The sequence below is a fragment of the Macaca nemestrina genome, chromosome 18 (assembly GCF_043159975.1).
Source record: "Macaca nemestrina isolate mMacNem1 chromosome 18, mMacNem.hap1, whole genome shotgun sequence".
Lineage (NCBI taxonomy): Eukaryota > Metazoa > Chordata > Mammalia > Primates > Cercopithecidae > Macaca > Macaca nemestrina.
In genome coordinates this window covers 88,220,198-88,236,263 of record NC_092142.1, presented here as the reverse complement: position 1 = coordinate 88,236,263, position 16,066 = coordinate 88,220,198, and the positions used below count along the sequence as shown (strand labels likewise).

The 16,066-nt window shown below is 57.8% G+C and overlaps 1 protein-coding gene across 6 annotated transcripts in view; it reads left to right on the top strand.

Moving 5' to 3' along the window:
- Nucleotides 1-16,066, top strand: part of LOC105488862 (ankyrin repeat domain containing 11) — a 228,610-nt gene that overhangs the window by 201,723 nt on the left and 10,821 nt on the right. For 3 of the 6 annotated variants that reach the window (XM_024795069.2, XM_011753346.3, XM_071085127.1), the window contains 5 exons: nt 2,950-3,120; nt 3,304-3,507; nt 5,087-5,229; nt 7,580-7,727; nt 8,091-14,650. In XM_024795069.2, the coding sequence (XP_024650837.2) occupies nt 2,950-3,120; nt 3,304-3,507; nt 5,087-5,229; nt 7,580-7,727; nt 8,091-14,650 (7,226 nt within the window). Of the gene's footprint in view, nt 1-2,356; nt 2,454-2,949; nt 3,121-3,303; nt 3,508-5,086; nt 5,230-7,579; nt 7,728-8,090; nt 14,651-16,066 lie in introns of all 6 variants that reach the window. The other 3 variants (XM_011753349.3, XM_011753348.3, XM_024795070.2) reach the window with 2 other exon arrangements.

Below are 16,066 nucleotides of genomic sequence, written 5' to 3'. Positions count from 1 at the left end.
TACAGCGTCTTGTTTCGGGACTGGGAGAAAAGCTGCTGCTTCCTGGGAGCAAGCTCTTCCTGAGTCAGGGCAGAGCGAGGTCCCTGTGGTGGCTCCAGGCACCAGAATTCACCAGGAGGTTGGCAGCACCTTCCATGCGAATTTTTGGGAACCCTGTAAAGCTGACCTGGCCACGTGAGGGAAGCCAACTCAGTCTTTCTTCACCAAAGCTCAGAGCAGAAGCAGGAGGGCCTGGTGAGGAGCGGGAGGGATGTGGCCCTGACCCTTAGGCTCGGGCCCTGGAGCCCACCCAGGAAGTCACTGGGGCACTGAGTCCTGCCCAGTCTGCACACACAGGGTGTGGGCTGCACCTGAGATGGCTGCCCTGCAGGAGCGGGACACGTTCTGTTTGCCATAGAAAGCAGCTCTTCACTGCCCCTCAGAGGGGGTGCAGCGTGGTCTCCTGGCCTGCCACTCTAAAACCTGACTTCTAAGGAACACCTTTGCCTCTGCCTGTTCCCCTGACACACACCTCCTAGGATCCTTTGATAACTTAAGAGCATAGTAACATCTGCATTTTGGGATCTGAACATACCACAGCCCCAACACCACCCCACCTCCTCCCTCCGGAGTCCCAACACCGCCCCAGCTCCTCTCCCCGCAGCCCCAACACCGCCCCAGCTCCTCCTTCCACAGCCCCAACACCGCCCCAGCTCCTCCTTCCACAGCCCCAACTCTGCCCCAGCTCCTCCCTCCGCAGCCCCAACACCGCCCCAGCTCCCTGTGTCCACCCCTAGCGGCCACATGCAGCAGAGTGGGGCCCACTCGCTTTTGACTTCTGATGGCCAGTGGAGTAAGGAGATGCCTTATGCTCCCAGGAGTCTCCTGTGCTGTGTGCTGCTTTGCAAAGTCTGTATCTCAGGGGTTCTGCTTTCCTCATGTTCTCAGGGGGCTTCATGTCTCCAAAACATTAACTCCCCTGCTCTGGGTGACGGAGAGAACAGGCCTCTGAATGTGCATGGCTAGGTCTTGGGGTTCAAGGCCCTGCAGAGGTTCTCAGCTGCTTTTCCAGGCAACTGTGGGCAGAGCAGCCGCTCGCTGAGCGTGGGCCCCCTCCCGGAGAGAGGAGGACTTGAGGGCTATCTGTTGGGGAGCTGGGGTTTCTCCGGCAGCTTCGCCACCTCTTTCCTAGAGGGAGGCAGCCGTGGGTCTGCTTCTGTTGTGTACAGGTGGCTATGAGAAGCAGGCCTGGGGAGGGCTGGCCCCCGGGCAGCATGCAGGGTGCAGGGAAAGCATGGGGTGCGCGCATAGAGACCCACGGCCAAGCTCGCTGCTGAGGTGTGGCTACGCCACTGATGGCTGTGGGCTGGGGCTCACTGGCTGGTGGCGAGGCCACCTCCCCCACCACTGTGTTTGCCGCATTATATGAGGGGCTGGTGCCAGAGCTCAAGGGCTGTCTCAGATCTATGCACTGAGGACTGTTCACAGACTCGCTGGTGGTGGCAATGGCAGCCTGCGGTACTTGGGGTTTTGCCCGTGAATGTGACGCAGGTCGATGTGGCCAGGTGTGTGCCCTCCTGCAGGCTTGTCCCATAGGACATACGAATCCGCATTCTCAGCATGCCCCAGACCTAGTTCCTAGGAAGTCAGCCTCAGATACCTTGGAAAGAGCTAGGGTGGGTGGGCAGCGTCTTCTGAGGAAAGCGACGGGCACATTCATGGGGACTGTGGTGGTGAACAGCAAGGGAGTTGCGCCCTGGGAGCTGAGCCAAGAGACCAGTTAAGATCCTTCTGTGTTCCAGTGACCGGGCAGGTGTGGGGCCCAGTTAGCCCGTTGTCACAGACGTCACCCACCTCTCTAGGGCCAAACACCAGCTGAGGGAGAAGTTAAGTCCTGAAGAGAGAGGCTTCTTGGATATGCTGAACGGAAGGGAAAGGAGGTGCCTCAGAGGAGAGCTTCAGAGGCCCATATCTCCCTGGTGGCACTTCTTCCCCAAGTCAGGCCTTGGCAGAGCCTTGCCTCTGTGCTGCACCTCTGCAGTTTGCACCCCATGAGCTAGAAAACCCCAGAACCCACAGGGCAGCTGGAGGAGGATTCAGAGGTGTCTGGCCCCTGATTTCCATCCACAGGAGGGCACTGGTCAGGCAGAGGAGGAGGCAGCTTCTGTGCCCCTGACTCTTAGTGCTTGGGGTCTTCTCTGCCCCGCCCCTGCCTCCTGCCTCTCTTAGAAGACACAGCGCGTGAGTTGTGTTAGACGCTGGCCGAGTTCTCTAACGGGTCAGACGAGTGCAGGGTGTGCTTGTTACGAGGAGGCTGAGGTGGAACAGCCCAGCTCTCACACCGTGTCTTGTTAGTGCTCTGTGTTGATGCCTTTAGATGCCTCCAGCCCAGTCCCTGTTGTGGTGCTGCAAGGCTGGTACGCTCCTCGAAGCACCATGGCATGAGATGGAGGTTCCTAGAAGCAAGAAGAAAGGTACAGTACTGACCAGTTGGCCTTGATTTACTGATGTGTTTTAAACTGTGTCTGCCATTTTATATCTGCACTGTTTGGAGGAGGGACGGGGAAGGTGGAGTTTAATTACAGGCACGTGTTTTAACAGAGACCTGTCCTGTGTGAGCCAGGTCACCGGTGCTAAGCTGTCCCACCGCATTCATGTGTGGTACGAGGTCTGGGGAGGCCCAGGAGAGGTGCCTGGAGTGAGTGAATGCTCGGTGGAGGTCCAGGCTTAGCGGACTTGAGGGGCTGGTAACGAGGTGTTTAAATGGTCTCACAGTCACTGCTGAGAGGTGAGGTGGGTGGCACCAATGCTCCCAGCACCGCTGTGCTTTCCCCACTCACAGACCTTCCTTTCTGCTCTGTCAGCTGTCAGGTGGACGCAGGGGGCTCCGTAACATTAGGTAAGGACCTGGGTTTGGAGGACGCCGTGGCATGAAATCTCTCCTCCCTCTCTCCCTCGCCCGCCTCACAGAGAAGCAGGGCCCTGAGCGGAAGAGGATTAAGAAGGAGCCTGTCACCCGGAAGGCCGGGCTGCTCTTTGGCATGGGGCTGTCTGGAATCCGAGCTGGCTACCCGCTCTCCGAGCGCCAGCAGGTGGCCCTTCTCATGCAGATGACAGCCGAGGAGTCTGCCAACAGCCCAGGTGAGCCCAGCCTGGGGGTGGTCCCTGGCGCAGGGAAGGGGCTCTGCCTGGTTGCAGCCTGGTGGCTGTGCTGAGGATAAGCCCTGTGCAAAGGGTCCTCGTGACGGTGGCCTGGGCTCTTGAGGATTTGAGAAAGCAGGGCCACCCACAGTAACGCCCACCTGTCCCCTCCTTGGCCTGCAGTGGACACAACACCAAAGCACCCCTCCCAGTCTACAGTGTGTCAGAAGGGAACGCCCAACTCTGCCTCAAAAACCAAAGATAAAGTGAACAAGAGAAACGAGCGTGGAGAGACCCGCCTGCACCGAGCGGCCATCCGCGGGGACGCCCGGCGCATCAAAGAGCTCATCAGCGAGGGGGCGGACGTCAACGTCAAGGACTTCGCAGGTGGGCGCCCTGTGCCTGGCAGGGGCCAGAGGGCCCCACTGGAGCCCTGAGCCTCCCATTGGGTCGGATGGGCTGTGCCCTCGTGGGCTGTGCATCTGCTCTGCAGGGCCCGGGGTGTTCACAGCCACACTCACTCCAGTGGGGTTCGCTGTTGCTGAGAAGAAATCAGTGTTTCTTGGAAAGTATTTCAAAGTAAACTTGTTTGCTGGGTTTTACTGTTATTTTTATTTTTAGACAAGGTCTCGCTCTGTTGCTCAGGCTGGAGTGCAGTGGCGTGATCACGGCTCACTGAAACGTTGAACTCCTGGGCTCAAGCGATGTTCCCAACTCAGCCTTCCAAGTGCAGGCGCACGCCACCACGCCTGGCTAACTTTTTTATTTTTTGTAGAGACAGGATCTTGCTAAGTTGCCCGGGCTGTTTTGAACTCATGGCCTCAAGAAATCCTCACGCCTTGGCTTCCCAAAGTGCTGGGATTACAGCTGTGAGCCCCCATGCCTGGCCTATTTTTAGAGAACTGAGGAATTTTAAATCGTGCTCTGCTGTGTTCCATAAACCTCACGTCCAGGCCCCTGGAGGGGCCGGTCCCTGGTGTGTCTAGTGAGTGGCTGCATTCTGCAGCAGAGGGTGCCCCCGAGCCGGGAGCGCGGCTGGGTCCACACCCTGGACTAGACTCCCTCCCTTCACGGGGCTGGGGCCTGGGGCTTGCCTTGGACCCGGACAGAACTGAGTCTCCCCAGACCTGACACAGCCCGGGGGCTTAAAGGCCCATGATTAGAGTTTAATGTCCCTTCTTTCCATAAATGCCCCATCAAACCATGGGTGGTCCACATGTCCCAGAACTGTCTGTTCCCAGTGTGAGGAGAACAGATGAACGAAATCGTCTGGGTAGAAGTCTTCTAGATTTCTCCCACTGCCCTGGTTTATAGCTGTCTGACCCAAACCTAATTTAGCACCTTTCTTTTTAAAGCATTTTTCTAAAAGAAACTTCTCCAGAGCACTGCCGTGTGCTTCCCATGGGGCTGAGCTCCGTTTCCACCGCCGCATGCGGCCACACCGTCCGATGGTGGGCTCCAGGCTCCCCAGGCAGAAGCTGCCAGCCGGGGCGGCCTTCGTCATGCAACCCGAGCCTGGGCGCCTCTGGAGCTCCTGCTGCAGCAGCTCTTCAGCCTTCAGGAGGCGCTCTCAGCCTCAGTTTCCCTGTTTCCGACACTGGAGGCTTCCCTTCCTTGTTTTGCAAAGGCACATACGCCTCCAGATCGGTGAGGACGAGGCTGCTGTTTATGGCGCTTGTGTTCACTGGTCTCCTACCCCTTTAGGGCGATTGCTGCAGGTCAGCCCTGCGGGTTGTTAGTCTGTGAGGTTAACAAGCTAGATACGGATTGTGCTAGGGGTGCCACAGTAAAGAGAAGCGAGGGGTTCTCTGGGCTGGCACCTGCTTCCTAAACTGCAGCCCTCACAACAGGGCAGCTCCCCACCTGGCTTGTCCCTGCCCCTTAGCCCATCCTCAGGGTGCTGCCTCCAGAGACAGGAGGGAGTTCCCAGGATTAAATCACGTATGTCCTGAGTGTCTGTTTCCAGGCTGGACGGCGCTGCACGAGGCCTGTAACCGGGGCTACTATGACGTTGCGAAGCAGCTGCTGGCCGCAGGTGCGGAGGTGAACACCAAGGGCCTGGATGACGACACGCCTTTGCACGACGCTGCCAACAACGGGCACTACAAGGTTGGCATCCCCCGTCCTTCACACATCCGGCCTGTCCTGGCATCTGGGTGGTTCTGTAGCTCTTTGTCCCCGTAGCTAGCCGGTTTCATGGTGTGGGGCACCGGAAAGCGAGTTTTTGCCTTGCCCACCCTGAAGGCCGAGCTGTGCCCTCTGTCTGCCCCCAGCTTTCCCCTCCTGGGTCAGCACCTGGACGGCCTCTCACAGGTTTCGCAGCACCTGCCATCTATGAAAAGGCTCGTATCCGCCAGCTGTGTAGGTCTGGTTGGATTGGAGCAGGTGAAGGATTACACCAAGTGGAAGGAGGCCTGCAGGAGTTGCTGCCGGTCCCCGTCACCACTGTGGGGCTCTTAGACCTGCAAGGCAGACCCACCCTCGTCTGGAATGAGGTAACACCAAGAGGTGTGGCCAGTGCACAGAACCATAGACTCAAGATTTAGAAAGTGGCCACTGTGGCCGGCCCAGGAGCAGTGGGCACTGAGAGGTCTCAGCCTCTGTGGGAGCCGAGAGAGGTGGTTGTGCCTGACAGCCTCGTCCCGCAGGAAAGCAGGGGTGCTGCCTGGAGATGGGGCGGGTCTCACCGACGTCATCACCAGAGCTCTGTGGAGAGCCCCTGGTTGCAGGCAGGACAGCAAGGCTGGGGGGTCACACGGGGCCACATCTGCCCGTGCCCGTCGTGCTCCTCTGCAGCAGGCCCCACCTGGCCATTGCGGGAGGTCCCGGAGCCCACAGCACCTTGGCCTTAAAGAGCAGACTTGAGAAACAGCTCATTCAGGTGGGGTGGGGGGTAGATTGAAGACTCTGAGACGAGCAGCGAACTTAGAACGCTGAGTCCATATTTGATGTTAAAACGTGACCGTTAAACTCTTGGGTAAGATGATGAATGGCGTTATGGTTTACCCTGTTTCTTTTTTATGGGCCCTTCCAGAGACATGAACTGGAAAAGGCTCTGCAGTGTCTGGGATTCGCTCAGTACTGCGGGGGAGGGCCGGTGTGAGGGGTATGGCGCTGGGGGCGGTGTTGGGGCTGGGGCATCCGATGCAGCTTCATACTTCTGTAATTACCACTTTTAAATTTTTTTGTTATGAAAAATGTCAAGGATTTACGGTGAGGTAGGCAGGATAATGGCCCCCAAGATGCCCGTGTTGTGACCCCAGACCTTGTGAGTGCCTCACATGGGGAAATCGTCCTAGGCCATCTTGCAGGTCCTGGGCAGTCCCATGGGCCCTAAAGCCTGTGAGCCTTTCCTGCTGAGTCTGAGAGATCCCAGAAGCAGGAGAGGTTAGAACCCGAGGAGGGCCACACCTGTGCTGCTGGCCTTAGAGGAGGGCCGAGGAGTGTGGCGGCCCCTAGCAGCTGGGACTGGGGACCTCCGTCCCAGCCCTGCAAGAAACTGAATTCTGCCAGCAGCCCCCATGATGGAGGAAAGGAAGGACCCCGCCCTGCCAGCAGCTTGACCTCTGACCTCCAGAATTGTAAGCCTGAGGTTTTGTGTGGTCACCATAGAAAACTCACATAAGAACTCTGTGCTGATTAAACAATAGAACATGTCATACACGAACTGGAAATTGATTCTGTGGGCGACAAGAGTCTATAGTAAACGTTATTACAGATTCTTTGAATGCTCTACTCTCAGACTGGACTAAAGTTGGGATTATATTTAATTTGTACGTGAGTTCAGTGCGTTGCTGTTCTGGGCATAGGAAATTCAGGTTGCGGGTGATGAGCAGCTGGACAGAGCTGTGGACGGAGCTGTGGAAGTGTCACCATGGCTGTTTCTGTCATCCGTGTGACCGCCCTTACCCTTGTAAAATCAAGCAAGGGAGAGATTATTTTATTTTCTAATGTAAATGAAAATAAAAAATAAAGCAGCTTGCAGAAACTTGGTCTTTGTTTCCTCTATTCTGTCCCCCCTGCCCCTCCATAACACTCTTCTCCCTGACCTCCTGCCTGAGCCCTCCACGGCCGCTCCGCACCACTCTGCTGAGGAGCTCGCTGTTGGCGGGAGGGGAGCGCCTCCGTGAGGACATCCCCAGGAAGTCATCTCCTCGCAGCAACAGAGAAGTGGTGGAAAAAAATCCAAAGGAGGCAGAGCCCTTCTGAAGGAAAGCACAGGAGGGTGCGGGAGCCCCTGCGGCTGCAGCCCTTCCCACAGATGAGCCACGGCCTCGCCCATCGCACCCGGAGCCTCGCCAGGCAGTCCCTGTGCGCTCGGCTCCCACACCCTCAGACTGTGAGGGGCCGCTCTCGGGTCGAATCCCAGGGTTCTTGGAAGGGGCTGCCGTGTTACGCGGAACGGTAGAGGAGTTGTGCTTCTCCAGCAGCCCTTGACGCGGGTGTTCCTGTCTTGTAGGTGGTGAAACTGCTGCTGCGGTACGGAGGGAACCCGCAGCAGAGCAACAGGAAAGGCGAGACGCCGCTGAAAGTGGCCAACTCCCCCACGATGGTGAACCTCCTGTTAGGCAAAGGCACTTACACTTCCAGCGAGGAGAGCTCGACGGGTAAGTCACGGCCACCTGAGCTGCTTGTTCTCTGTGCAGGGGTGGTAGGAGTGCCTTGTGGTGTTTGCGCAGTGTTGCCCCCTGATGAGCTCCTCCTCGGATGCTGGGGGCTTTACAGGAGCTTCTGGACCGCGGGAGACCCTGCCCGGGTGTGTCACTGCCGAGAAGCCTGCAGTCTTGCTTCTAAGATGCCAGCCCTGTCTGGTTTCCTCCTGCCTGCGGCTGGTTTCCATGAGTCACGCAAAGTCTCTGCAGAGGCAGGGTGGGAGCTTGCCACGGGGCACCTCCGCAGAGCCTGCCCGCTCTGCCGTTCTGGGGAGAGCTGTTTTGAGCCTGCCTGTGACCTCTCCTTCCTGCCTCCAGCAGAAAGCTCAGAAGAGGAGGACGCCCCGTCCTTCGCACCTTCCAGTTCCGTCGATGGCAACAACACGGACTCCGAGTTCGAAAAAGGCCTCAAGCACAAGGCCAAGAACCCAGAGCCGCAGAAGGCCACAGCCCCCGTCAAGGATGAGTATGAGTTTGACGAGGACGATGAGCAGGACAGGGTTCCTCCGGTGGACGACAAGCACCTGTTGAAAAAGGACTACAGAAAAGAAACGAAATCCAATAGTTTTATCTCTATACCCAAAATGGAGGTTAAAAGTTACACTAAAAATAACACGATTGCACCAAAGAAAGCGTCCCATCGTATCCTGTCAGACACGTCGGACGAGGAGGACGCGAGTGTCACCGTGGGGACAGGAGAGAAGCTGAGACTCTCGGCACATACGATATTGCCTGGTAGTAAGACACGAGAGCCTTCTAATGCCAAGCAGCAGAAGGAAAAAAATAAAATTAAAAAGAAGCGAAAGAAAGAAACAAAAGGCAGAGAGGTTCGCTTTGGAAAGCGGAATGACAAGTTCTGTTCCTCGGAGTCGGAGAGTGAGTCCTCAGAGAGTGGGGAGGACGACAGGGACTCCCTGGGGAGCTCCAGCTGCCTCAAGGGGTCCCCGCTGGTGCTGAAGGACCCCTCCCTGTTCAGCTCCCTGTCCGCCTCCTCCACCTCGTCCCACGGGAGCTCTGCCGCCCAGAAGCAGAACCCCAACCACACAGACCAGCACACCAAGCACTGGCGGACAGACAACTGGAAAACCATTTCTTCCCCAGCTTGGTCAGAGGTCAGTTCTTTATCAGACTCCACAAGGACGAGACTGACAAGCGAGTCTGACTGCTCCTCTGAGGGCTCCAGTGTGGAATCGCTGAAGCCAGTGAGGAAGAGGCAGGAGCACAGGAAGCGAGCCTCGCTGTCAGAGAAGAAGAGCCCCTTCCTCTCCAGCACGGAGGGCGCCGTCCCCAAACTGGACAAGGAGGGAAAGGTTGTCAAAAAACATAAAACAAAACACAAACACAAAAACAAGGAGAAGGGACAGTGCCCCATCAGCCAGGAGCTGAAGCTGAAAAGTTTCACTTACGAATACGAGGACTCCAGGCAGAAGTCGGATAAGGCTATACTTCTAGAGAATGATCTTTCCACTGAAAACAAGCTGAAAGTGTTAAAGCATGATCGTGACCACTTTAAAAAAGAAGAGAAACTCAGCAAAATGAAATTAGAAGAAAAAGAATGGCTCTTTAAAGATGAAAAATCACTGAAGAGAATCAAAGACATGAACAAAGACATCAGCAGGGCTTTCCGAGAAGAGAAAGACCGTTCGAGTAAGGCAGAAAAGGAGAAATCGCTAAAGGAAAAGTCTCCGAAAGAAGAAAAACCGAGACTGTACAAAGAGGAGAGAAAGAAGAAGTCAAAAGACCGGCCCTCAAAATTAGAGAAGAAGAATGATTTAAAAGAGGACAAAATTTCCAAAGAGAAGGAGAAGACTTTCAAAGAAGATAAAGAAAAACTCAAAAAAGAAAAGGTTTATAGGGAAGATTCTGCTTTTGACGAATATTGTAACAAAAATCAGTTTCTGGAGAACGAAGACACCAAATTTAGCCTTTCTGACGATCAACGAGATCGGTGGTTTTCTGACTTGTCCGATTCATCCTTTGATTTCAAAGGGGAGGACAGCTGGGACTCGCCAGTGACAGACTACAGGGACATGAAGAGCGACTCTGTGGCCAAGCTCATCTTGGAGACGGTGAAGGAGGACAGCAAGGAAAGGAAGCGGGACACCCGGGCCCGGGAGAAGCGAGACTACAGAGAGCCCTTCTTCCGAAAGAAGGACAGGGACTATTTGGATAAAAACTCTGAGAAGAGGAAAGACCAGACTGAAAAGCATAAAAGTGTCCCCAGCTACCTTTCGGAAAAGGACAAGAAGAGGAGAGAGTCCGCAGAGGCGGGTCGGGACAGAAAGGACGCGCTGGAGAGCTGCAAGGAGCGCAGGGATGGCAGGGCCAAGCCGGAGGAGGCATACCGGGAGGAGCTGAAGGAGTGTGGCTGTGAGAGTGGCTTCAAGGACAAGCCCGACTGTGACTTTGGGAAGGGCCTGGAGCCATGGGAACGGCACCACCCAGCACGAGAGAAGGAGAAGAAGGATGGCCCCGATAAGGAAAGGAAGGAGAAAACAAAACCAGAAAAATACAAAGAGAAGTCCAGTGACAAGGACAAAAGTGAGAAATCGATCCTTGACAAGTGTCAGAAGGACAAAGAATTTGATAAATGTTTTAAAGAGAAAAAAGATACCAAGGAAAAACATAAAGACACACATGGCAAAGACAAAGAAAGGAAAGCGTCTCTGGACCAAGGGAAAGAGAAGAAGGAGAAGGCTTTCCCTGGGATCATCTCCGAAGACTTCTCTGAAAAAAAAGATGACAAGAAAGGCAAAGAGAAAAGCTGGTACATCGCAGACATCTTCACAGACGAGAGTGAAGACGACAGGGACAGCTACATAGGGAGCGGGTGCAAGACGGGAGAGGCCAGCGACTCACTGAGGATGGACGGCCTCCAGGAGAAGGAGGAGGGGCGGGAGGCCTGTGCCTCCGACAGACACAGGAAGGCTTCTGACAAGCAGCACCCCGAGAGGCAGAAGGACAAGGAACCCAAAGACAAGAGAAAGGACAGAGGAGCTGCCGACGGGGGGAGAGACAAAAAAGAGAAAGTCTTCGACAAGCACAAGGAGAAGAAGGATAAAGAGTCCACAGAAAAGTATAAGGACAGGAAGGACAGAGCCTCAGTGGACTCCACACAAGACAAGAAAAGTAAACAGAAGCTCCCTGAGAAGGCTGAAAAGAAGCACACTGCTGAAGACAAGGCCAAAAGCAAACACAAAGAGAAGTCAGACAAAGAACATTCCAAGGAGAGGAAGTCCTCGAGAAGTGCCGACACGGAAAAAAGCCTGCTTGAAAAGTTGGAAGAAGAGGCTCTCCATGAGTACAGAGAAGACTCCAATGATAAAATCAGTGAGGTCTCCTCTGACAGCTTCACGGACCGAGGGCAGGAGCCGGGGCTGACTGCCTTCCTGGAGGTCTCCTTCACAGAGCCACCCGGAGACGACAAGCCGAGGGAGAGCGCCTGCCTCCCTGAGAAGCTGAAAGAGAAGGAGAGGCACAGACACTCCTCATCCTCGTCCAAGAAGAGCCACGACCGAGAGAGAGCCAAGAAAGAGAAGGCCGAGAAGAAAGAGAAGGGCGAAGATTACAAGGAGAGCGGTAGCAGGAAGGACTCCAGCCAGTACGAAAAGGACTTGGAGGCGGAGGCTTACGGAGTTTCCTACAACATGAAAGCTGACATAGAAGATGAGCTAGATAAAACCATTGAACTGTTTTCTACCGAAAAAAAAGATAAAAATGATTCCGAGAGAGAACCTTCCAAGAAAATAGAAAAGGAACTAAAGCCTTATGGATCTAGTGCCATCAACATCCTCAAAGAGAAGAAGAAGAGAGAGAAACACAGGGAGAAATGGAGAGACGAGAAGGAGAGGCACCGAGACAGGCATGTGGACGGCCTCCTGCGGCACCACAGGGATGAGCAGAAGCCCGCCACCAGGGACAAGGACAGCCCGCCCCGCGCACTCAAAGAGAAGTCCAGGGACGAGGGCCCGAGGCTCGGCGACGCCAAACTGAAGGAGAAATTCAGGGACAGTGCAGAGAAGGAAAAGGGCGAGCCAGTGAAGATGAGTAACGGGAACGATAAGGTAACGCCATCCAGAGACCCAGGCAAGAAAGACGCCAGGCCCAGGGAGAAGCTCCTGGGGGACGGCGACCTGATGATGACCAGCTTTGAGAGGATGCTCTCCCAGAAGGACCTGGAGATCGAGGAGCGCCACAAGCGGCACAAGGAGAGGATGAAGCAGATGGAGAAGCTTAGGCACCGGTCCGGAGACCCCAAGCTCAAGGAGAAGGCGAAGCTGGCAGACGACGGGCGGAAGAAGGGTCTAGACATTCCTGCTAAGAAACCGCCGGGCCTGGACCCTCCGTTTAAAGACAAAAAGCTCAAAGAGTCGACTCCTATTCCACCTGCTGCCGAAAATAAGCTACACCCAGGATCAGGTGCAGACTCCAAAGACTGGCTCGCAGGCCCTCACATAAAGGAGGTCCTGCCTGCGTCTCCCAGGCCTGACCAGAGCCGGCCAACTGGCGTGCCCACCCCTACGTCGGTGCTGTCCTGCCCCAGCTACGAGGAGGTGATGCACACGCCCAGGACCCCGTCCTGCAGTGCCGATGACTACGCGGACCTCGTGTTTGACTGCACCGACTCCCAGCACTCCACACCTGTGCCCACCGCTCCCACCAGCGCCTGCTCCCCGTCCTTTTTCGACAGGTTCTCCGTGGCTTCCACTGGGCTTTCGGAAAACGCCAGCCAGGCTCCTGCAAGGCCTCTCTCCACAAACCTTTACCGCTCGGTCTCTGTCGACATTAGGAGGACCCCTGAGGAGGAATTCAGCGTCGGAGACAAGCTTTTCAGGCAGCAGAGCGTTCCTGCTGCCTCCAGCTACGACTCTCCCGTGCCACACTCGATGGAAGACAGGGCGCCCCTGCCCCCAGTTCCCGCGGAGAAGTTTGCCTGCTTGTCCCCAGGGTACTACTCCCCAGACTATGGCCTCCCCTCGCCCAAAGTCGATGCTCTGCACTGCCCGCCGGCCGCCGTTGTCACCGTCACCCCCTCTCCAGAGGGCGTCTTCTCAAGTTTACAAGCAAAGCCTTCCCCTTCCCCCAGAGCTGAGCTGCTGGTTCCTTCCCTGGAAGGGGCCCTTCCCCCGGACCTGGACGCCACCGAGGACCAGCAGGCCACAGCCGCCATCATCCCTCCAGAGCCCAGCTACCTGGAGACGCTGGACGAGGGTCCGTTCAGCGCCGTCATCACCGAGGAGCCTGTCGAGTGGGCTCACCCCACTGAGCAGGCTCTTGCCTCTAGCCTGATCGGGAGCGCCTCCGAAAACCCTGTCAGCTGGCCTGTGGGCTCGGACCTGCTGCTGAAGTCTCCACAGAGGTTCCCCGAGTCCCCAAAACATTTCTGCCCCGCGGACGCCCTCCACTCTGCCGCCCCAGGGCCCTTCAGCGCCTCAGAGGCGCCGTACCCTGCCCCTCCCGCCTCTCCTGCCCCATATACTCTGCCCGTCGCTGAGCCAGGACTGGAGGACGTCAAAGACGGGGTGGAAGCCGTCCCCGCCACCATCGCCACCTCCGAGGCGGCTCCTTACGCCCCTCCCTCCGGGCTGGAGTCCTTCTTCAGCAACTGCAAGTCACTTCCGGAAGCTCCGCTGGACGTGGCCCCTGAGCCCGCCTGTGTAGCCACTGTGGCTCAGGTGGAGGCTCTGGGGCCCCTGGAAAATAGCTTCCTGGACAGCGGCCACAGCCTGTCTAACCTCAGCCAGGTGGAGCCGGTGCCCTGGGCAGATGCCTTCGCCGGCCCCGAGGACGACCTGGACCTGGGGCCCTTCTCCCTGCCGGAGCTTCCCTTGCAGACTAAAGATGTCCCAGACGTTGAAACAGAACCCGTAGAAGAAAGTCTTGCTCCTTCAGGAAAGATCCCTCCGGGGGCCCCCGTGGTCGTAAACGGTGGGGATGTTTCCGCCTTAGTGGCTGAGGAGCCGCCGGCGCTGCCTCCCGACCAGGCCTCCACCCAGCTCCCTGCAGAGCTCGAGCCTGAGCCCTCAGAGGAGCCAAAGCTGGACGTGGCTCTGGAAGCTACAGTGGAGGCAGAGGCGGTGCCGGAAGAGAGGGCCCCTGGGGATCTGGACTCTGGCGTGGAGCCGACGCCCGTCCCCCCGGAACAGCGCCCACTGGGGAGTGGAGACCAGGGGGCCGAGGCTGATGGCTCCCCCGCCACGTCCCTCTGTGCCCCTGACGGCCCCCCCATGGACACTGTGGCACAAGCCCAGGCTGTGGACAGCGCCGGCCCCCAGGACAACACGGAGGCCTCCCGTGCTGCCACCCCAGCCGAAGGCCCTCCCGGCGGCATCCAGCCAGAAGCCACAGAACCAGAACCAAAACCCACCGCCGAAGCCCCGAAGGCCCCCAGAGTGGAGGAGATCCCTCAGCGCATGACCAGGAACCGGGCGCAGATGCTCGCCAACCAGAGCAAGCAGGGCACGCCCCCCTCCGAGAAGGAGTGCACCTCCACCCCTGCCCCAGCCACCAGGGCCAAGGCCCGTGGCTCCGAGGAGGACGACGCCCAGGCCCAGCATCCGCGCAAACGCCGCTTTCAGCGCTCCACCCAGCAGCTGCAGCAGCAGCTGAACACGTCCACGCAGCAGACGCGGGAGGTGATCCAGCAGACGCTGGCCGCCATTGTGGACGCCATCAAGCTGGATGCCATCGAGCCCTACCACAGCGACAGGGCCAACCCCTACTTCGAATACCTGCAGATCAGGAAGAAGATCGAGGAGAAACGCAAGATCCTGTGCTGCATCACGCCGCAGGCGCCCCAGTGCTACGCAGAGTACGTCACCTACACGGGCTCCTACCTCCTGGACGGCAAGCCGCTCAGCAAGCTCCACATCCCTGTGGTGAGTGTGGGGCCCGGGAGAGCCACTGCGTTCTCTCTCTGGGATGCGTCTGGGGCCCCCTAGTCACGGCTTCCTGCAGCCCATCTTGTCCCGCTCCCGGCCCTTGACCTCTCTCGACCTTCTCCCACCTGAGTAGACACAGCCCCGTTTCTGCTGTGAAGGCAAAAGCCAGAAGCTGCCCAACCGTTCTGCAGACCCAAGGTCCTTCCTCCAGCTGGTCCGTGCCAGGCCTTGGTCTCCTGGCCTCCCCCTCACCCCGGGTGCACCCCAGTCCCACTGGTGTGGGGTCCCCCTCCATGCTGCTCGCTCACTCTTCTCTACTCCCCATCCACCAGGACGGCCTCAGCAGAGCCACCCTCTCTGTCTCCAGCCCCTGCCCCCTTCTCCCTTGGACCCATGTGGGTTCCCTGAGCCCCCATACCCACATGATGGATCCCTTCCCCCACCTCCCTTGGGCTTCTAGGACAGCAGAGCTGCAGCTCCCTTGGCGCACGTTGGTCCTCGGCCCCCAGGCTCACCTTGTTCAACCCGACACTGTCACCCCAGTTCCCCAAGCATCATCCCGACCTCTGCAGGCTCAGCTGCAACATCTCGGAGTCACCCCCACCCCCCCGTCCCTTGCGCTGCATCTGGGCCCAAAATAGATCCCTCCAAATGGGGCCCCGCTCTGAGCACATTCCCATGAGGGCTTCCCCCGCTGTGTACCCTCTGCCCTGGTCGCAGGGCCTGACTGGCTTCCCACCTCCTCCTACCACCGAGGTCTTTCCCAGCAGGCACAGGGGTTCCTCGTGGTAGAGCCAGAGTCCACCCATCTGCCCTCGGTGATGGCCTAAGCCGTGCACGGCCTCCCCTGCCCTCCTGTTCTCAGGCCCCCCCGGGGTCCGTCCAGCCCCCGCGTGCGGCATTCTGGCTCTTCCCTGGAGTCTCCCCCCAGACCCCGCGACTCCGCTCACGCTGCCTGGTGGACTGTGTGGTTGATGCAGCCGTGTCACTTGAGTGTGTTGTGTTATGTCCAGAACGGGCTCTCCGTCACCAACAGCCATTTCCTTCTGGGGCTTCCTGGGCACTGAAACTCACAGGTGGCGCGAGGTACAGCCAGGGGCCCTCAGCACGCATTGGCTCTGTGGGCCCAGGCCACCTGAGAGCCCCTTGCCATGCTGGCCCTGACCTGGCTCAGCTACCCGGCACCCCTCTGATGAGGATGACGGGGTGTGCTGAGCTGGCCCTGAGGGTGAGGCTGGGTCTGTGCTACTGCCCGACATGTCAGGGGACACTGTGCAGAACCCAGGAGCGAGCGCCCGCGGGCCCCACCCTGCCGAGCTCTGAGCTCTGTTCCCAGGGAGCACAAGGGGCTCTGCACCCTGGGTCACCCCTGCGGTCGTTCCCTTCTCCTGGAGCCTGGCCCCAGCCATCCCC